Source organism: Mesoplodon mirus (genome assembly GCF_964341445.2).
Source record: "Mesoplodon mirus genome assembly, chromosome: 4".
In the NCBI taxonomy this organism is placed as follows: Eukaryota; Metazoa; Chordata; class Mammalia; order Artiodactyla; family Ziphiidae; genus Mesoplodon; species Mesoplodon mirus.
In genome coordinates, this window is record NC_138979.1 from 37,368,190 (window position 1) to 37,391,022 (window position 22,833).

Sequence of the window (22,833 nt, forward strand, 5' to 3'; positions counted from 1 at the left end):
TTGGATGGTTTCACTTTATTGTATCCGCCTTGAATGTTGTTTTAGAAATTTCTAATCTAAAGCACAGACTCTTGTCTTCTCTTATAAAACTTAAGTCTTTCCATGTATAATCATAGACTTATATGAAAGTCTAAAATTAAGTTATTTAAATCAATCTAGATCTTCATTTTAAAGACCAAATAGAAACACATTTCGAATACAATTACCAACATAATACTCTGATTTTTTATTCTTATATTTGAATATATAACGTGTCTTGATAAGCTACTGAAAGAAACATAAGGCTTTAGTAAGCTCCTAAAGCTAATTTGCATAGTGGATTTGACCTAGGGCTTCTCTGAGTATTTTTGTATATAGAGAATATATACCAAAAAGTTGAGTGTTTTTGAATACTGAGGGTGACAGAATATAAAATTAACTGAAAAGATTGTTACATCCGGTGGATACATGGTATCATTTTCAGATCACCTAGTCAGATTTAAGAGGCATTTGAAATGTACGTATTGAGAAAATTTAGCTCTCTGGGTTGAGATCTATTCTCCATCCATTCTCGGGACAAACCCTGGCAACACTTACTGTGGATAATGTAGTCAGGACCTGGAAAAGGTCGATATGAAGATGGGTGACAGCTGGCCCCTACCTCAAGTAGGTTTTCAGTAGCGCTTAAGAATCTTGGGATCCATGGTTGTAGGGCAAGCACAATATTTTATTCTAAATCATAAAAGGATACCTCCAAATTGAGATTCTAAAAATTTGTATTCAAGAAAAATTGTCTTAGGCTTTCCAGAGCATGAGGATTAGTCAGATTCATAGTTTCATAAACTGGGCTACTGTAACAGTTTTATTCCTCTTCATGGGCATCTGTGTGGGGTTGCAGCATTTCTGCTTCCAGTCTGGCCAGGCACCCGCAAGCACACACTCCACGCACTCGGGGTATGTGACAAGGGGTAGTTTTTCACACATCTGGAGTAAGACCTCACATCCCCAGAGAGGAACTGGTCATAGATTTGAAACATTTCAAAAGGCATTCAAAGGTGCTTGTTTAACCTTTTAAAAAAAAAAAAAAAAAACCCCAAAAAAAACCTTGTTATGTGCCCAGCTATCTCATTTGCTCCTGCTGTTCCCATGGATTTGTGATAGTTTTTATCATGGAAATCAGAAATCACAGGAGCTGGAGAGGTCAGCCGTGCAGCTGGGTTAATAGAGGAGCCAGTTCTCAAACCCAGGCTGGAGGTTCTCCTTTGCTCCCCATGGATTGAACTTCTTTTTCTTTTTATGTTATTCTGGTTTTTAAAGGCAGCAGCCTCCTTGGAAGGAAGAGAAGCACCCTGGGTTCAGGCTAACATCTGCACTTAACAGGTACATGGCTTGTTTTCTAGTAGAAATAAACTTTAAGCCAGTCACCTTGATTGTCCTGATGTTTTCTAATATATCATCCATTTGCCAGAGTATGTTTATATCAGTTGTGTTCATATGAAGTGTTTAAAAAAAAAAAGGAACCCAAATCTCCCACCAGGTAGTGAACGTCTGCTCGGGACACTACAGCAGTGTGAGAACACGAGGTCTGAGTGGATAACAGGGTCTGCCTCTCTTACTCTGTGACCTTGAGCAAGTTATGTAGCTTCCCTATGCCTCAGTTTACTCATCTGGAAAAGGGAGATAACAGTACCAATATCAAGGGGTAGTTGTGAGGATTAAATAAGATACATAAGGAACTTGGGAATCGTAAGTATTCAGTATACATTAGCTATTAAATGATCACTTTGAGCTGGACCCCAGTGGTAAGTGTTCTACATAGGTCATTTTTTTCGATCCTGATAACATTCTACAAGAATGAGTAGTAGTTTCTGTTCTAAGAGGTTATAAATGACTTGTCCAAGCCACTTAGCTAATATGTGATGGAACTGGGATTAAAAAAAAAAAATTAGTGCAAAATTTTAACATATACAAAAAAGAGTTGGAAAGAAAATAATTGTAAGAATTCCGTGTGCCCATCCTTCAGCTTCTATTTCTACCCCGCCGTCCCCCACACCCCCATCCCACCACTGGCCAGATAAAGTATTTCACCTGTAAATATATCTAACAGTATAAGTCTGATAGGAACCTTTTTTTAAAAAATATAACCACAATGCCATTATTACACTTAACAAAATTAACAGTAATTTCTAACGTTATTTAATACCCAGTCTGTATTCAGATTTTCCCAGTTGTCTCTCTGCATTTGATTGATATTCTCCTGAGTCTTTTTGAATCTGTAAAGGAGCTAGAATCTGAACCCAGGGCTCTCTGATCCCAGAGTCCACACTCTTCCTGTTTTTCATGCAGGTTCTGAACCGCCTCTCCCTTTGTCTGAACACAACACAGCCATGGTGCACAATCAAGCCACATGGCTTGGTGGCCACAGGAGGCCATCACCTGGAACAGCCCACAAAGAAGCATTTTAGATTAATTTCAAGTCTCTCACAAGTTCTTTTAATGGCAGACAGTTTGACCCTTGGATGAGATAAGTAAATAATATCTCTTAGAATTGAAGCTAAATATAAATTGGAGCTGTCTGGGAGAATTCCAGAAATTTGCTATAGTTCAACGGTTCCCAAAATGTTTGTCTTAAGACTCCTTTGCAATCTTAAAAGCCATTGAGGCCCTCAAACAGTGTTTGTTTGTGTGAGTATATTTGTTTGTATTTCGCTATTGATATTGGAAATTAAATTGAGAGATTTATAGAAGACACTTATCAATGCATTTAGAAATAAAATAATAATAAACTCATTACATGTCAATAAATATCTTTTTTTAAGAAGCACAGTTATATTTTCTGAAACAAAAAAAATTTACTGAGAAGAGTGGCATTGTTGTACCTTTTACAAATCTCTTGAAGATAGCTCGATTCTCTGCTTGTGCATTCAGCCTGCGGTGACATCACAGGTCACAAGGCTGCTGGAAAACTACTGTGCTCATGAGAGAGCGAGAGTGAAAGGGCAAAGGACACATTAGGGTTATTTTGAAAGTTGTCTCGACCTTGCATTCTCCCTGGAAGGGTTTGAGAGTCACTGCTATCGGTGATCCTTCGTATAGGAGGAGTTATTCTCAGATGGGGAAAAGCTAGTGCAGCCACAGAGAATATACTGATCACAGTGATCTTCTGAGTTGCGAGGAAAACTGGGAAGTTTCTTAGAGGAAGCCATGAATCCAGGGTCTGCCTTGTTGAACCAGATCATTATGCCATTAGCTTCAAAGGAAAAGATCATACAAGTACAAATTACAATCTTTTGGGTGTGGGCCATCCTCAGAGGCTGTTACTGATCTAAGGGACTTCAGGTAGGTCCAGACCCCTCATTTTATGGATGATTGCAAATCTGTTATTCTTGCCTTCTTTCCTGTTGGTAATTTTCAGCAAAGAACATTGCATTTTCACTAAGGAAAAATGGATTTTCAGCCAGACTCTCTCCTCCCCCCATTAGGACCAATTCTGACTCTGCTCTTCACACGAGTGCTCTGAGCACCAAGCCCCAGGACCCCTATGGAGGAGGGGGCCAGTCGGCCTGGCCTGCCTCATACATGGGTAAGACATGCAGGCCCGATGCTAACAGCATCTGTGCCTTCTCATTCTGTCCTATGGGAACCGGGAGAGAGAAAAGCTTAAACCGCGAGTACATTTCCCCGATTCGTGGTCCTCAGGGAAAAACTCCTGGCAGGGGAGATGCGTGTGTGCTCATGATGAAATAAGAATGGAACTTCTCTCCTGCCTCTTCCTCTGCAAATTCTCTCTTCTTGGCATCTCTTGACCCTCCAGCTTCCTCTACTCCACACTCTTCCATTTTCAGGCCCTCATCATTTTTATAGGGACTCATAACAACTTGCTAACTGGTCTCCTTATTTCCAGTCTTATGTCCTCCCAATCCAGTTTTATGTTGGGTTCTCTGAAAGTCCTTTTTTCCCATCCGGAGTCTGGACAAACTGAGAAATAAAAGTAGAAGTGACGGGTGGAGGTAAATACCACCTTTCTTCCTGACAAGAGGAAGTGACTTCTCTCTGTGGGTCTGTGGCTGTTAAGACAGAACCCCAGAGGGAGACTGGCTCCCTCAGTGGCCGGCAGCACTGGCCCAGGGCGCCCTCTGCCCCCGCCTCCTGCAGGAGCGCCGAGGTCAGACTGCAGGGCAGGGCCGGCAGGGAGGCTGCTCTCCGAGGGAAGGCACGCCCCTGGCCAGGAGGAGCGCGTGCCAGAGTGGAGCCGGCACCCCCGCTCACTTGTTCCCCTCTTTGCTGCAGGTCATCGTTCCACCTCCCTGGGACCAGAGTGAGTAAAGGAGTGGAGAGAGGCCAGGGGGGACCAGGAGTGGGGAAAAGATTCATGCTGTCTGCTTCCAGAGTGAACCCACATCTGATCATATTCCTCTCCTGCTTAAAATCTCAGTGCCACCCCCTCACCTCCCAGAGAGAGTCCAAATCTCTCAGTTTGGAATGACGCAAGCTCCAGGATCTGGCCCTTGCCCACCTCTCTCCCTTCTCTCCTCACTCACCAGCCCCTCCCCCCAAGTGGGTGAACTACTTCGGTTTCTATTAATGTTCCATCCTCTTCCCATCTCCTCCTCTCTTAACTTACTCCGGGCTTACCTGACCAGGGCCCTCAGCTTTGTCCCCACGTCTGTGGAGCCATCCTTGACCTTCTTCCCTTTGCCAGCCCAGAACTCCCCATGTCCTTCTAACATCCCAAAGCTCCTACCTATAGATGGCCATCTCGGCACCTGTGTCACTTGACTGCCTTTCTCATGGATGTGCTTCTCTCCTTCTGCTCCCAGGAGGTTTCTTACAGTCAACGTCTTATGGTCTTACCTTCCGCACAGTGCCTGGCACAGAGGAGTCCTCAGTGACGGAGAGTGTGGAGAACTTACTCAGTGGCTTATGCATACAGAGCACACTCTGGTTGCTGAATCTAACCTGCACGTGAACCAAGTCTGGTTCTCTAAGACACAGACCAAGCCTGCCTTTCTGGGGCTTACAATCTAGTAGGAACAATGGCCCTGAACTATCCATTCCTTATGCACATTGACTCTTGTCCATAAATAGGGCTGTGTGTTTGGTCTTGAAATGGGAATAAATAAATCTTTGGCCAAGATAATGCTAGCTTTTCTAGTTTTCTTTACTTTTTAGGTAGTTTAAACCCTAAATAGTCTCTTTTCCTTATGAGGAGAATATTCCAGGTCTTATTTCCTTGCATATAGTAGGGATGGGATTTAATAATCCCTGTATCATTGTAATAATACTGCATTTGTTCCCTTGGTGAAATTCAGAGATGCTACATTTACCCGAACAGTTTGTCAAGTATGAGCTCTTATAGAATTGGTTAGGACCGCCTAGCTATGTTTCCACACATGGGGATATGAGAGTAAAGCTGGCAGTTATGTTGGAATTGGATATGGGTCCACTGCTCACCACTTAGAGAAGTAGGATATACGGGAAGATAGAGTAGTTTAGCTTCCATATAGGTAGGGTTATAGGTAGACTATAGGCATGTATAAGCCTAAACAAGGTGCAGCAAGAGCTTAGTCTCCCCAGATTGGGAGGGAGCCAGACTGATAGGCTTTAACCTGGAACCCCCCAAAAAGAGCTGCATTTCTGCCTCTGCCATTCCTTCATTCGTGTCACCCTCTGTTTAAAGTTTACAGTTCTCTAGAAAGGGCCAAAGGCCTAGAGAGAACAGGGAAGTCATAGGTAACAAGATCTTGAGGCCTGCATGCAGAGAGAGAGAAAAAAAAAAAACCTAAAGAAAGTGATTAATTGAGTAAAGTATTTATGCCAAGAGTTATGTAGCCTCTGAGGGAAGAGGTGAGAAATGTCAGAAGGTGTGAGTGAGGATGAATAAGAAAAGCAAAAGAATGTCAATGTTGATCCTAGTAGACAGAGCAAAACAAAAAGCAGAAAGAAAGAAATCCTGGAGCAGAATTCCTGGGTCACTCCTTTTCACATCAGCAGTTAGAAACCGTTGGGCCCCAATATCTCTCAACCGTGGAAGGTGGGCCGACCTCCAGCTTGAATGTCTGAACTGTGTGCCTGCTTCTGCAAAGTTGCCTTGCAAGTATAGCAGAACTCAGAAACACATCCAAATATGGATGTGTTTACATGGGAGAGCCAATGTGTTTAAAATATTATTCAAGTCTCCAAGGATAGGAATTATTTCTGGAGAATTATATTTGTTGGTGGGAGCTATTTTAAATAGTTTCATGTACTTTTCCCCCTGTCATTCATTAAAGTTTTTCATTTTCTTTCCTTTTGGACTTTAAAAATATCGACTAGCTTTCCAAAAGGTATTTCTTATTATAGGACCAACCAAATAAAGTAAAGATTTAAAAAGTGATGGGAAAATATAATTGAAGCCCAGAATTAAGCTCCAGAGCAGAAGCAATAACTGCTCTTTCCCTGGGAATCTTTCCTGAGCATAATGATGTAACCTCAGTTAATGTTCCCATTATTTATTTATTTATTTACTTACTTACTTACTTATTTATTTTTATGAGCAGATGATAAGGGAGCATCTGCTCACAGCTTAACTACATAAACAATAAACTATGATACATTCATGAGCAGAGGTTTGTGTCCCAAGAAAATAAAGCCATTAGACTGATACGTAGTTAGTAATTTTCATAATGGTTATTGAGTTGCACGGCAATTAGGCATCCATGGTAAGCAGTTGATGTAAATGCTAGAAATAAACTTTTATACATCCAAACAAGGTTTTTATAATTTCTCTCTTCTTAATTATTCAGAATCTATAAAGAGAAATATTGATAATTTCCCTGGCAGCATGTGCAGTTTAATTGTCATTTCACAGACACACACCCACACCCACACACACACCCCCCAATGGGTAAGCATGAGGGTACTCTGTGACACTTGCCCCGTTGCCCTGTCCCATAGCCTAGGGACTGTCCCTATCTCCCCTCCACTCCTCACCAGCGAGTGCAGTGGTCCCTGTCCTTTCAGGGGGCAATCTAGAGCTACGGGCAGAAGAGGGCATGAGGGTTGTCGTCTTTGCACCCAGAGCGGTAGATGCTGAGTGTCACCAGCTTTTAGAACTATAGCCCTGAGCTCCTCCCCAGGGAAAGAGGCCCGCCTCCCACCTCAGTGACCTTGCCAGAGGCAACACCTTTGACCAGCGCAGTTAACTATTTTTTTTTTAACATCTTTATTGGAGTATAATTGCTTTACAATGGTGTGTTAGTTTCTGCTTTATAACAAAGTGAGTGAGTTATACATATACATATGTTCCCATATCTCTTCCCTCTTGCGTCTCCCTCCCTCCCACCCTCCCTATCCCACTCCTCTAGGTGGTCACAAAACACAGAGCTGATTTCCCTGTGCTATGCGGCTGCTTCCCACTAGCTATCTACCTTACGTTTGGTAGTGTATTTATGTCCATGCCACTCTCTCACTTTGTCCCAGCTTACCCTTCCCCCTCCCTGTATCCTCAAGTCCATTCTCTAGTAAGTCTGTGTCTTTATTCCTGTCTTGCCCCTAGGTTCTTCATGACCTTTTTTTTTTTTTCTTAGATTCCATGTGTATGTGTTAGCATATGGTATTTGTTTTTCTCTTTCTGACTTACTTCACTCCGTATGAGAGACTCTAGGTCCATCCACCTCACTACAGATAACTCAATTTCGTTTAACGTTTAAAATGCAAGTAACCCTGAAAGAAGCTTGACTGCACGGATAGGTGGAAGAGGAGGATGGCAAAAGCATCCCAGATCTAAAGTGGGGCAAGAGTGTCACCCAGATGACAGGAGGGCCCAGAATGGGGAGGCTGAAGCCAGAGACTTCTTAAAGGACACACTCTGGTTAAGGGATCTACCCCCTGCCTCTGCCTCTATTCAGCAAATCAAGGCTGTGCTAGGAGTTATTTTAGATTCGTCAGGCATGGGAGTAGGGAGAGGGAACATGGTCTCCGTTACACTAGGTCAGCCCTCAGTGACTCTGAGACTTCGAGGTTTCTTGGAACACAGATGCAGCCTTGGTCATGGCTGTTCCATCCCCTGTGGAACTGATATGAGTTTCCTCTGTTTCTAGATATCCAGTCACAACTCGTTCCTTTTTATTTTTATCCCTTTACTTATAGTTGTATCATATGGTATTTTTTACCCAGTAGTAAAAATCCAACCGTGGATATTTTGGTTATACATTAGCTTGATGCTAACATATCAGTTATTGCCACCACCATCCTTCTAGTTACCTAAACTCTAAACCAGGAGTTAGTTGTCTTGAATTACTCTCATTCCTATACCCCTCACACCCATTCAGTAGCCGGGTCATGTTCGTTCTCCCTGCAGGGTATCTCAGATCTGCCGCCTCTCTTCTGTCCTCACTGGCAATAAATACCCTACTTCTTTCCTTCTTGCCTGGACTATTACAGTGGTTTTTCCACTTGGTCTCCCTGCCTTTAGGCTTTCTCCTTTCAATCCATCTCACACTGCTGCAAGAACAGTCTCTCTAAAGCTTAGCTCTAATCATGTCACTTCTCTAACCAAAACCTTCTATTCCCTGCATCAAGCCAGATTACTCACAGACACCTTCAATCCAGCCTCATCTCCCCTTCCTCCCATCCTGAGCTCCAGCCAGACTACACCATTCTCCACCCCTGCTGTACCCTCCCCCTCTTCCTTGTCCTCCTATCTTTACACTGGGGCATCCCCTTCATCCTCATTCCTGAGTGTCTAAATTCCTCCAGGTGAAGCAAGTTGGATATTCTGAAGGCACACAGGCCGGAGTTGTGCTTCAAACTTCCTAGCATATGATCTTGGGGGTGATAATAGCCCCTGCCTCATGGGGTTGCTGTGGGGATGACCTGAGATCATCCATGTAAGCGCCTGGCATGTAATAAGAGAACAGTCACAGTGGCTCTTGTTACTATCATCCCCGTCATTGTCCTTCCCTGACTAACTCAGGTGCCACCTCCTCCACGAGGCTTTCTTTCTGTCCCAGTCTGAGAGGATATTATGTGGGGTGTCTGCTCCCCACTCAGGCAGTTCCACAAGGTAGCCATCAGTTGAGTCTGTTCCAGGGACAGATCAGACTTACTACTTAAATGGAAAACTGGCCTTATTTATTAAACCCAGAGTGATTGGTGCCTTAATGATAAAGAGATGCTTCAACATACTATACCAGATTGCCGTGTCAAACTTCATTTTTTATCTGTAATAGAATTGTCACTTTTTAAGTGATCTGAATGGTCAAGTTACCAATATGAGGGTCCCAGGGAAGCCAAACTAGGAATCAGAAGCTTCTCCCCCTCCTTCTGATGTGCTGATTGTAGAGCCACACCTTTCGTCTATCCGCACCTGTCTCCTAGTGTTCTGTTCACACTGCCTGTCTTCAGTAGGCGTGTTAGATCATGACTAAGCTACAGCCTAGTCCAGGTCTCTCTGAGAGACCATCTGCAGTAAAGTCCTCTGAGCTGGTTGTTAAAAATGTAGATTCCCTGGCCCATTCTCACAGCTTCTGAACCAAAATCTCTGCAGTTTGGTCCCATGAACTTGCATTTTAGCAAGCTTACCCAAATAGTCTTTATGTGCACTAAACAGAGTTTTAAATCACTAACTTGGATTCTGTTCTGTGGGCCTGAGAGAAATGCTGTCTTTATGAGTGTTCTTAATTTTTAATTTTAGTGCTTCTGGGGATTCTCAGTATTGCCCAGCCCCAGGGCGCCACTAAAATTTTATATCTTCTGCCTGTGTTACAGAATTTGCTTCCGTGTTCTATCTTCTCACCTACACTGTATCATCTGGCCACACCTAGCAGTCAGTGCAGGAACTTAATTATGTTCAGTGTATGGTTATTAGACATTTGGCTTAAGTTTTATAGACTAATCAGGTTAACTTATAGGTTAAGCTTATTCAGAAACATATTTAAACCTTAAGTAAGTTATATTTAAAGGCTTAAAACTTAAAAATTTGTCCTGATCTTAACTGAAAACTCATATGGTATATTTGATTGCTCCACAGAGAATGCTAATGTATTACATTCTTGGCACAATTCTTTGGTTTTAGCTTAGAGCAATAGGATATACTCTACTTGTCATCTGCAATATATTTTATGGATCAGAATTCCTTACAAGTCAAATTTTTAAAACTTTGTGAATAGCTATCATATATACTATTTAAATTGACTGAGACTCCAGATAAGTTTCTTTTTTAAAAATTTTAATTTATTTATTTATTTATTTATTTATTTATTTATTTTTTGGCTGCGTTGGGGTGTCTTAGTTGCGGCATGCGGGGTCTTCGTTGTGACGCACGGGCTTCAGAACACATGGGCCCTGTAGTTTGCAGCACGCAGTCTCTAGTTCTGGCTCCCGTGCACGGTAGCTGCGGCGCTCGGGCTTAGCTGCCCCACAGCATGTGGGATCTTAGTTCCCCGACCAGGGATCAAACCCGCATCCCCTGCATTGGAAGGTGGATTCTTAACCACTGGACCACCAGGGAAGTCCCAAGTTTCTTTTTAAAATGACTGTTTGCAAGAAATATAAATAACAGTACACAGCATGGAACTTCCAGTTTGTTTCTCTAGACACGCATGGTGAGTGTGAAACAGTGATGTAGACTTTTTTAGTTACCTCCCCTTCCCCGCACAATAAAGCATTTGGAAGAGAGTTTCGATCTATATACTTCTTTTCTTTGTGATTTGGTTAGAGGTTCTCAGACTTTGTAAATTGTTCTTCTTTCAGGACAGAGGCAGTAAAAAATTTTAAGATGGAGATAATTTTAAAGAAAAGTAGAGAGGCACCAACTTTAGACTTAAATTAGCCATATCTATTTTAATTTTATTATAAATGTTAATGTACACTGATTTGACCATCAGTGTACTGAAATTGCCTTGGAATTTTCGAAATTCTATTTTGAATCAGAAAGACTTACTTATTCATGAATAAATAAAGGTGAAAGCACCACATAAAAGTGTTTTTTTTTCTTTCCCACTAGGTTTCTGTGATGGTGAGAACGACGTACATGGGGAAGGTATGAATTGATTTCACCTACCTGTGCTGAGTGGGATACTGACTTTAGTATTCATAACCTTCATTCAACATCTGAACTAGTTAATACTCGTGTTTTTAGGACTTCCCAAAATGCTGACAACTGCTGATTGGTTTACTTTTCTGAGATGCTCTATAAAATTAAGGCTAGCCATGATCAAGGCCACGAGAAAGGAAATATGTGGTTAGATTACAAGGCTCCTCATCATCTCAGTCCCACAGTCCCACAGTCACAAGGTTGTGCAGGGAAGCAGAAGTTGTAATCACATGAAAATATTAATAAATTGGTCACTTAAGCCATTAGTTGTTCCAATATCCTTCCTTCCTCAGCTGTCTTTCTCTGCCTGTTTAGAAAGTTTTGTGAGTCAGTAATTGACAGATATAAATAATGTGAGGAAAATGCAAACTGATTGCAGAATGAAATTGCAAATCTTGCAGAAGATAATGAGTTTCATAAAGCTGATTAAAGTAATGTTGGAGGGCTTCCCTGGTGGCGCAGTAGTTGGGAATCCGCCTGCCAATGCAGGGGACACGGGTTCAAGCCCTGGTCCGGGAAGATCCCACATGCCGCGGAGCAACTAAGCCTGTGCGCCACAACTACTGACCCTGCGCTCTAGAGCCCATGAGCCACAACTACTGAGCCCACGTGCCACAACTACTGAAGCCCGCGTGCCTAGAGCCCGTGCTGCGCAATGAGAGAGGCCACTGCAACGAGAAGCCCATGCACCGCAACAAAGAGTAGCCCCTGCTCGCCGCAGCTAGAGAAAGCCCACGTGCAGCAACGAAGACCCAATGCAGCCAAAAATAAATAAATTAAATAAATTTTAAAAAAAAAGTAATGTTGGAGATCTACTAAATGACTCTCGAAGCCATTGACAAATGAAGGTCTGACACAGTTCATTTATTCATTCAGTACCAGGCACTGTTTTCTTTTCCCTAAAATTTTATAATCTGGAATTTAATTTTCATAAACTAGAAGTGAACAACTAAATTAGGTTTATGTATCGCAGCGGTCAGGACTCGTGGGGAATATGATAAATGAGGAGCATCTTGCGCCAGAGGCACAGTTCTCTTTCATCATCTTATATACTCGTTTCTGGGCAAGCCATTTTAGGCCATGAGTAAAACCATGAAAAGTTGAAACAGCAATAAATATCTAATCCACTAGGACAGAGATAAAGAAATGGCTTCAAGGTTGTTTGCATTCCCCCAATAACTTCTCTGAAGAATTCCCAACCAATCTTGGATATGAAGAGACTAAAAACAATGAACTACTCTAAGGAAACAATCCCCTTTACGGTGCTGGAATACACTCCAGCCATACTCCTGTGACCAAACTCTTACCAGAAGTAGCCTTGAGTCATGAAGCTACCTCACTCAGCCCTTGAAACTTTTCCTATCATCTAGCGGTACATTACAGAAAAAAATTTTAATTCTTGAGTCATTGTATGGCTTTATAAAGGCTCTCAAACCTATTATTCCTGTCCTCCAGTTTGTTGAGAGAGGGCTGTAGGGCCAGTGTTTACCAGGTACTATTTTAAGCACTGCCCACCAGTGCATAAAATAAAGGCCCTGCCATCATGGAACTTACATTTCTGAAGCAGTTTACATTGACAGTTAGACAAGTTAACAAGGAAGCCAAGAAAAGGAAGAAAACAAGAAGGTTGACAAAATAAGCTTTTCTAAAGAGAGTGGTTTGACTATCAGGATTAAGACACACCTGGGATCATTGATAAAGCCTGGAATATTTGAGCAGAAATGACTGCTGTTGTGATGGTGCTGAGTAGGTCACCTGTAAAGAGCATTGCCTCATTCTCAGAATTTACTCTGAAACTTCAGTCTGTTTGAAGTGGCTTCTCTCTGGGGTCTGTCATCCTGTGTGAGGCTAAGACAGGACAGTCATGACAGTCACCCTGGAGCTTACATGGTCGCCAGAACCTAACAGCATTCTTAGTTCTGAGCGTCCCCCGTCTCTCTAATGAATCCCCTTCCTAACATCAGATCCCTTAATTCCTGAGCGTTGGCCCTTTGTCTTCTTGTCTCTCTCTGAGAACAAGTTTTCCCTTTTTAATGGCTCAGCACTCCTCTTTTACCTGGCAGAATGTTGAAGCAGAAAGCCCTGGATTGGTCCCTTGATACAAAGCCAGGCTGTTCTACAGCCTTTAAGAGCCAGGAGAGGGCCCTTCAGCTGCCCAGCCTCAGTCCTCTGGGTTCTCAATTCCTCTTTATCCCCCAGTCCCAGCCTATGACCAGGTAGCTTTACTGCCACCATGTCTTCCATGTAATATTCTTCTCTCTTTGTTATCTTCCTCATTTCCTCTCTCCTGGACTTTTGTGGGTCTCTCCTCATCCCTTTCCTTCCATCCTCTCCTCGCCAAGTTTGCAGGGCCCTTCCTGATCTCGCCTCGACCTTCCTACCCTTCTCCTTTACTTTCCCTACACTCCAGTTGAAAAGAGCAGCTCTGCTCAGTAGTCATCCACCACTTCCTCTCTCTCTAGGCCTTTGTCCTTATTTCTCCCTCTCTGGGGATGTTCATTTCCTGTGTCCCTAAAGGACTCGCCTCGGTGCCAAGCCCCAGAGGCCGGCGTGGGCTCTTCCTGGTCTACCCTTGAGCAACACTGAGCCTTCGCTCTTGTGGGCCTCCCCCCAGCTTCTCCTTCCAGACATGGGTATTCACATTTTGTCCTTTCCCCTGACTAGAATATAAAGTCCTCAAGGGCTGAATCCATGTCTTACTCACCTATGCCACACCCATAGTAACGCTCAAAACACCTTCCCTAGTAGACAGTCAATAAATATGTGTTAAATCCATCATTTTTACAAAGATAATTGGTTTGGCCAAAGGTGGGATGGCTTCCTTCTAACATAGTGAATGTGTTTCTTCTCCCCTTTAGTTGTGTCTTTCCCCAGCCCACTGAAGGAAGAGAATCTGCTAAACGTTCCCAAGCCACTGCCAAAACAGCTGTGGGAGACCAAGGAGGTGGGTGGACAGCTATGTTTGTTGTCACTGAATATTTGTACTTCAGAGGTCATCGTCAAATTCTGCTGAGGAGAAAACAAGAGGAATTGGGAAAAAAGGCAGAGCGGATGTCTGGGGACAGAGATAGGAAGAATGTACTAGGGAATGATGGTTCAAATAAAAATTATCATCGTTGTGTTGATGAATTAGTACAGCGATCTCTTGCCTTCCTAATTTTCTGAACTTACTCATTCAGAAAAACCTGTCGGTCCCTCACATCTCATTTGTATTACAAGAAGCACTGAAACCTGGTTACAAGTCACAGGCAGAATTTTCTGTTTTGTAGCCAACACCGCCTGCCAGTCACCAGTTTCTGTCCAGAATTGCTGGTTTACCAGATACTACTTTCTTTAATCAAGGCGATTTGACCCAAATCCTCCAGAAGTCAGAAGGGAAGTCCTCTGTTAAATGGTTCCTAAGAGCCTTCGAGTACTTGTCCCTGTCTCCACTATGGCTCCCTCTGTAAACTCACCTGCTGTGAAAGAGAGGGAGGTCCCAGCAGTACCTGAGTTGGCCTTTCTTCCCATAGAGAAGCTGTTGCCTTTGAAAGAAAACAGTGTGTCTGCCCTGGCCCTGAGATGTGCTGTTGCAGTTGCTTGTATTGTCTCGTGCTTGACCATCACCACCTGTTCAGGCTTCCTTTAGTCAGTTCCAGTTTCTTCTGCCAAGTCTACCAAAGTCATCATGAGCATTAGGGTGGGCTTGAATGGTCTTTTGTAAAAGCAAGATGTTTTGATGTTTAGTCTTTTGGGGAAAAAAAGAGATTTAAAATTCACATACTTAAACATAGGAGAAGCAGCCCACTGTCTTTGGCTATGGAGGCCCAGGTGGTTTTGGACGCTTTTATCAGAGGACAACTGTATCTTCCCCACGAAGGGGGCAGTGGCATCCACTCTTCCCCAAGTACCAGGGAAGACGTGCTCTCTCTGGGAAGAGGTGTTCGTCTCCTCTTTTAGTTCTTTTTTTGCCATACCACACGGCTTGCAGGATCTTAGTTCCCTGACCAGGGGTTGAACCCAGGACCATGGTAGTGAAAGCGCCGAGTCCTGTCCACTGGACCGCCAGGGAATTCCCCTCATCTCTCTTAGTTCTTATGGATTTGCAGTTCTCCATAAATCATTTCTGGGCGAAGAGTTGAGTTAATAGGTTCATTCATTTTATATATATATATATGGCACCTGTTGCCAGGCATCCTGGGTGCAGGGATACAGTAATAAACAAAATGAAAATCCCCCCCATCCTGGAATTTAGATTCTAGTTGAAATATTTTTTTTCTACTGACATTAATTTCCTCTTTCTTCACCCTGTTTTATTTTTCTCTTTTCTTTTCCTCTCAGGCCAACTGGAAAATGAATGTTTATTTAAGAGCTCTGTATGAAAAATATTGGCCTTTTATAAGAAAATAATATTCATCTAGAAGATAAATTAATAAAGCATCAAATTAAGAAAATTTGTTAATATTATGCCTCCGTTATGCCTGGAAAAGTCTAGTCAAAGCTTAAATGGCTGCTTTGTGGGGATGCTGTTTATATGTGCTGACTCTCATTTGCACTGACTAGAGTCCCAAGATACCTGCAAAGACACTTTTTAAAAACTTGAATTTGGCTTGACAGTGAGTAAGCCCAGCTTTCTGTGTCTCTCCCCAGATCCAGTCCCTGTCAGGGCGCCCTCGATCCTGTGATGTCAGAGGTGGCAGGTAAGCAATGTTCTTTCAGTTCTTGGCTCAGAGGGCATCCTGAAGGTTTTCCCAAAAGGATAGTCTTACTGTTTCATCAGAGAACTCTTGAGAAATTTCACTTGTTATACATAAGTTGAAAGTCAACTGAATTTTCACAAAAACAACAGCTCCCTTTTGGTACTCATATTTCATTTAAAGTAATTATATTACATAATTGCAATAACAAATAAAACCACCATAAATATATTAGAGAATAACACAGCTGACTCTCAGTAAACACACAACTCCATGGGTAGAAGCAGAAGCGTGTCCGCATTGAGAGGGGCCCACCAGCCTCGCACCTTTGGCAGCTGTGGGCCCCTGGCAACTTGCTGACACAGAAGTTAACTTGGAGAGTTTGTACGAATATACTGAATGCCACAGAACCGTACACTTAAAAGGGATAAATTTTATGTTATATATGTTTTACCACAATTTTTTTTAATTAATGCAAGATGCATAAATAGGAAAATTTGCAATATAAAAAGAATTTCTATGGAACAATTAATTAACGTATTTAGGAGTATACAACTTTACTCCCTGAAAGATTTGAGACAGCTTTCAAAAATATATGTAGTACTTGGGCTTCCCTGGTGGCGCAGTGGTTGAGAGTCCGCCTGCCGATGCAGGGGACGCGGGTTCGTGCCCCGGTCCGGGAAGATCCCACATGCCGCGGAGCGGCTGGGCCCGTGAGCCATGGCCGCTGAGCTTGCGCGTCCGGAGCCTGTGCTCCACAACGGGAGAGTCCACAACAGTGAGAGGCCCGTGTACCGCAAAAAAAAAAAAAAAATATATATATATATATATATATATATATATATATATGTAGTACTAAAAGATTAAGACGTTCTTGAGGAAATTGGGACCAAGGAAGAACATGGAGACGACAGTTAAGGAAGCCCACACGTTGACAGACACCGTGAAGACGCGAAGACAGAGCCCATCAGTGCCATCACTTGAGTGACACAGACGCTGGGCGACTCTCGCTCAGGTCTTCGCAGAGAGGACTGAGCCCTTGGGACGCACAGCGGTGTCCCGAGAGCACCGGGGGGGGCCACCTGGGGCTGTTGACCACAGCATCCCTCAGGGCTGCCCCACGGGCTTGGAACCAAAACCCGCTCAGAAGCAGCAGCTCTTTCCGGGGCCAAGATCATGTGGTTTGAAATCAGGACCCTTGCCTGATCTAGCTGAGTGCAAGCACGCATTTCAGAGGGTCTGCAGAGAAACTAAATCTACATCAGGCCGTCCTATTTATCATTCCCCCCAGTAAAGCCTTCTCTGGGTATCTAACTGCAGTGAGTTCAGGGCACTCCATACTCAGTAGCTGGAGTGCAGGCATTCTTTTTGGCTAGTTAAATACAAACGCATGTAATTAACAGCCCGCTGAGCCGAGATGATCGGAAATTCAAAAAGCCAGCCAGGACACATGCCTGGAGAGAAGACCAGCACCCCTAGAGGTGTAGGATGTCCCCACAGATAGGGCTGAGATTCTTCTCAAGAGCTCATTTTGGCTCAATCCTCAGACAAGTGAGTGATGGAGGCCCCTAAGGCCTACATTTCAGAAGGGGGCTACGGTACTTTAAAGCCCTTGTCCCCCACCCCCGAGAATCTTGAAGGAGCTGTTTCTTAGATAAGGAAAGTTGCTTTCTTGTTCTTACGTTAGAGATAGAGTTCTATTCAGTGACTCCTATTCATTCAGGTATTGATTGACCCCCTAATTCTAGGCACTGGGGTAGAGCAGTGAACAAAACAGATCACGTCTCTGCTTTCAAGGAGCTAATGCTCTAGTGGAGCGAAATAGGCAAAAACAATTAAGCAAATAAATATATGCCCTGTGTTGGTAAATGCAGTGAAGAAAAAGCACAGTAAGGAGAGAGGCAATGATGGGTGTCTGGGATCAAATGATATGTCACCAGAACCTGGATGAAGGGGAGGGGAGGGCAGAGGGAGCAGCAAGACCCTGAGTGAGGCGGGAGCGTGCCTGCAGAGTATGGAGGCTGGTGTAACCTGACTCAGAGTAAGGTCAGGATCATCAGAGGGGTTTGAATGAGGGAGAACATAATCTGCCTTATATCAGATCCAAGAGATGACTCCAGCAGGTCACAACTATATTTGGGAAGTTACAACTTGTATTCCTCTCAATTGGAGAGAAATTGCTTTGAATGTCACTGACGACCTGGGTCATGTTTGTCACAGTTACCTTCTCCATCCTTGCTCTGTGCCGCCAGACGCTGTTCAGCCTTCCCCCCGCCTCCTTCTGCCTTCATTCCGACCTAAGCACCCATGGAGCTTTCTTCTCTCAGTCAGAGAGCCCATCTGCCCTCATAAGCAAGCAGCTCTGGGTTCTCAAGTTTATTTCCTAGTCCTTGGCCTTAACACTGCAACCAGCCATCCGAGAGACAAAGTATCACATTCAGTTTTTCTACAACCAAAATCATCCTTCTTCCTCATCCATCAAATCGGACACCTTTCCTGCTTCCCCATTTCTTTTCAAGCCTCCATAGTTATCCCAGTCCTACTTTTACTAAGAAAAGAGAGACCATCAGGAATGAATGCTCAGCTTCCCTCCTGCCCCTACTTCCCCCCTCGCCATCCATTTTTGTTTCTAGTCTTAGGGATACAGGTGTCCCTCTGTTCAAGACTGATAGCCTCACCCATGTCCTTGACCCTTCCTGAGGCCTCTCTCTCCTGCTTATCCTTCCCTCTTCTATGTTTTCAGCCTTTCCCTCTCTACAAGGTTTTCTCTCTGTGTTTAAATATACTTAAGGATTCTGCACTAAAAAGTCCCTCCGTGACCCTGCATTCCCTTTTAGTTACTTCCTTCTCATTTCCAGAATTCTCAGCCACACTTTCTGAAAGAGTATTTACTCTCGAGGCCCCCCTCACTGCTTGTCTATTCCTCAACCCACTGTGGCCGGGCTTCCACGGACCACACTGTTCCGATGGAGCTGTCCTCAGGAGACATCCCATGACAGGTCCTCCCGTATTACAGAAACTCAGTGTCTAAAACAGAATTCGTTGTCTGACCCCACCACCTACCCTTATCCCCAGTCTACTGGTGTGCCTCCGTGTTCCCTGTCCTGGTAGGGGTGGTTCCACTGGTCCCCATGGCAGAAAATCGGGAGTCATCCTTGAGTACTTCCTTAAATATCTCCAGAACCCCTCCCTGTCTCTCCACCTCCATGCTCTCATTGTGTCTTGTCTGACTTTTCAGCAGCAGCATAACTCACCTCTCTGCCTCCAGGCTCTGCTCCTCACACCCTGTCCTCCTCCCCCAAGTCTGTCCTAAGAATGATGATGTCTTTTCCCTGCTCTCAACCTTCCACTGGCTTCTTGTCATCAACGCGTCAGTTTAAGCCTCATGTGCTTTCTCCCTCCTCCTCCAGGCCCATCTCCCATCATATCCACCCCTCCTAAACTTGACCTTCCTGTGGCAGCTAAGTTCCTAGGGCACACAATATAATCACGTGCCTCTCTGCTTTGCCTGTGCTGGGAACTCTACCTGAAATGATTTCCCTGTTTTGAGCATCTGAATTCTCGAGCCTTCCAACTCAGTTCAGATGTCCTCCAGGAGGCCCCCTCCAGCCTGCTGGTCATTCCCTCCATACCTTATACCATCAGGTTCTGTCACTGTACAGTAAGTCCCCTGCACATGAACCTTCAAGTTGCAGACTCTCAAAGATGTGAACGTGCGTTCACGTGTCCAATCACGTAAGTTAGTTCACGTGTCTGGTGTACATGGTCACGTGCGTGCGTCCTCTACAAGTGGTTGTGCTTTTGTGTTCTTTACAGCACTGGATAGAGTACAGTACTACAGTGTCTTTATTTCAAGCCCAGCATGTCCGGAAGCAAGCGTAAAAGCAGTGGTATATAGCCAGTTGTGGTAGTTGGGTACCTAGGCTAACTTTGTTGGACTTAAAAACAAATTGGACTTATGAACGTGCTCTCAGGATGGAACTCGTTCGTATATAGGGGACTTACTGCACTACGAAATGGTATTCTGTTGCAGGTTGTTTTCTTTATGGCTCTTTCTCTCTGCTCTGTCCGAGTCTCTTGAGGCACTGATGCCAGTGGCTGGCCCCGGGAGGCGCTCTGCTGGTGTGCGCTGTATTGAGTCTGGTGTCCTCAATCGAATTCATAATCTCTCCCCGTGCCCCATTCCTGGCTAACGGCACTTCCTCCAACCATTCTCCTCCTCTTCAGCCTCTCTGTTCTCTTCCTAGATCAGACCTGAACCACACAGGCGCTTCTGACTGGCTCCCCGCGCCTCTCTTTCTGCCCCCTTAAGCCATCCTCCACGCTGCAACCACAGTGACATTTCTAAACTGTGATTCTGATGCTCCAGCTTAATCCTGGGCTCCCTGTCTCCTGCCATCCCTGACCCAGACTCTTCAGAGCATCATGTCACCGTGCCCTTGTTTTCTCCCTTACCTGCCTCCCCCACCTCATCTCCTGTCCCCTGTTCCCCACTCTGCCCCGACGCCTTGGCCACGCCGCACTGCTTGCAGTTTCATGTGCGCAACGTCATGTGCTTGGTCAGGGCTTCCCTTCCCCGCCCATCCTCACAGCCCCAACTCTCGCTTCTGCGTTCCCAGCGTCATTTGTATCAGACCTGGCCCAGCGAGCTTCCTGCCGTACTGCAATCGCTTGCCTTACCGGTCTGTCTCCGGCCTGCCCGTGAGCTCTAAGAGCAGTGCCCCCTCAGCCCGGGGCCACACAGCCCCTCCCTGGGCCCACATTTCAGAGGTCTCTGCTCCCGTGGAGTAAGGAGTCCAAGGAGCCACAGGGGATGCGGAGCTTGGCCAGAGCTGGCCCCTAGGCTGGGATATCCATAAGCGTGCCCTGTGGTGCAGAACAGGGCTGGGGGAGAGACGGTGGCGTGGACTGAGGGTCGGGGCTGCCTCTCTGCACGTTCTAGTGTGGAGCTCCAAGGAGTCGGAGAAATCTAAACTCGAATCTGGCCTTCCAGGCTATTACAAAGGTACAATTTGTCAAGACAGAAACATAGAACATAACTCATTTAAAGATTTATTGATTGGATTTATAACTTTAAAAAATTTAAACTAGACGGTGTACTAGGCCTCCGTTTGTACTCTTGCTCCAGGCCTGCACACACCCTGCTCATTCATCATCCCACCTCCAGCACTTAGCCCAGTGCCTGGGCACAGAGTGACCACCCAACAGATTCTGACAAAGGAATGGTCACATCTCTTTCTCACTTTAAAGTTTATGAAAACTGTAATTGAAAAAATATATCTTGGAAGGCACCTGGTTGATACAGAGATACTTTTTTGGTAGGAAAGATAATTTAGCATTGTAGCAAAAGGAACTGAATTAATACAAAGCAGTGCCTCACATTGTATATAGTGCTTTATAATTTTCAAAGTACTTTTGCATCAATAATCTGCTCTTATCTCGGAAAATATTCCTGTAAGGTGGGCATCCTTAGTCCAACATGCCAGGTAAGCAAATTGCACTTCAGAGAGGTTAAGCCAAGGATGCACGTTTTCAGAACAAGGAAGAGGCAGAGTCTACACGAGGACTTAGATCTTTGGTACCAACTGCTTTTATTGAACAAGGAAAAGTATCATACATGTCCTATTCCCCCGAGCAGCGGAATGCATTTCAGAAAGTAATACTTATCTTTCTTTTCTCAGCGCTTTTCCACACAGTGGTCAAAACATGGGCCTCTCACCCTTTCTGGGAACCCTGAACACTGGGGGGTCACTGCCAGATCTAACCAACCTCCACTACTCAGCACCCCTGCCCGCCTCCCTGGACACCAGTGACCACCTCTTTGGTAGTATGAGTGTGGGGAACAGTGTGGGCAACCTTCCCGCTGCCATGACTCACCTGGGCATAAGAAACTCTTCTGGTAAGTATTCCCCACTCCATAAGGACCTTGTCTGTGTCCCCTGGTGGCTTAACCGTAGGTGGTACCTGGCCAGGTGGCATGTTAGTAAATCATAGAATGAGAATGACTGCATCTGAGTTAGAGATAATAACTCACTAGCTCTTGTAGCTCTCAACCCTGCTGACATTTCACTTTGGTGGTTCTATTTCTGCTGGATTTGATGAGCTCTGGAGAGCTCTGTGAAACCTCATTCTTTATTGTCTTCACCAGCCCGTGTGTCCCAGGGACTTGGAGAATAAGATTTGAGAGTCAAGGAATAAGTGTCCATTCTATTCTGTGTTAGCTGAACAATGTTTGTAGCTCTTATCAACATATGATGATCTTTAATCATTACAAATATCTCTCTAGATCCCTCCAACTTCCCATTGGATTTCAAAAGAGAATATCTTGAATTTTAGAAAATTTACAGTGGATACAAGGAAAATGTTTATACTTAATAGATATGTATATTAAATAGAAATCTACCACAGTTCAAAACTCTTGGTTCAGATTTTCAGAAGTGCTTAAAGATGTAGCATCTAGCTGTACTAAAAAGCTACCCATAATGTGACTTGGCTGTTACTGTATGAGTTTGAGTGCCTGCAGCTCAGACCACACGTTGAAACATGACTACTTTTGTTTGAACCCTGACGGACACTCTTGTCAATGTCTAGGACAGGTATTACAGCCCTGGCCGTAAGGGGTCTGGGAATGATGGTGTAGACCATGTCCTTTAGAAAGGATCCTCAGTTATGGTCTGTCAGTGTGGTTACCTGGAAGATTCTCTGATGATTACAGCAATGCTGCCATTGTGCTACATAATTTTAGGTTTGAAGAATTGATTTCAGAGACCATCTTTTTTTGTTGTTTTTTTGGCTGCATTTGGGTCTTCATTGCCGCACGTGGGTTTTCCTCTAGTTGTGGCGAGCGGGGGCTACTCTTCTCTGCGGTGTGTGGGCTTCTCATTGCGGTGGCTTCTCTTGTGGAGCACGGGCTGTAGGTGCACAGGCTTCAGTAGTTGTGGCTCACGGGCTCTAGAGCGCAGGCTCAGTAGTTGTGGCGCACGGGCTTAGCTGCTCCATCACATGTGGGATCTTCCAGGCCCAGGGCTCGAACCCGTGTCCCCTGCAATGACAGGTGTATTCTTAACCACTGCGCCACCAGGGAAGCCCCAGAGACCATCT

At 44.4% G+C, this 22,833-nt stretch overlaps 1 protein-coding gene across 2 annotated transcripts in view; it reads left to right on the plus strand.

The window, feature by feature from the left end:
• The window catches only part of CRTC3 (CREB regulated transcription coactivator 3), a 109,770-nt gene that overhangs the window by 75,548 nt on the left and 11,389 nt on the right, over positions 1-22,833 (plus strand). For both annotated transcript variants that reach the window (XM_082616842.1, XM_082616841.1), the window contains exons 5-10: positions 1,297-1,359; positions 3,462-3,562; positions 10,967-11,002; positions 13,915-14,000; positions 15,686-15,735; positions 21,414-21,631. In XM_082616842.1, the coding sequence (XP_082472968.1) occupies positions 1,297-1,359; positions 3,462-3,562; positions 10,967-11,002; positions 13,915-14,000; positions 15,686-15,735; positions 21,414-21,631 (554 nt within the window). The remainder of the gene's footprint in view (positions 1-1,296; positions 1,360-3,461; positions 3,563-10,966; positions 11,003-13,914; positions 14,001-15,685; positions 15,736-21,413; positions 21,632-22,833) is intronic.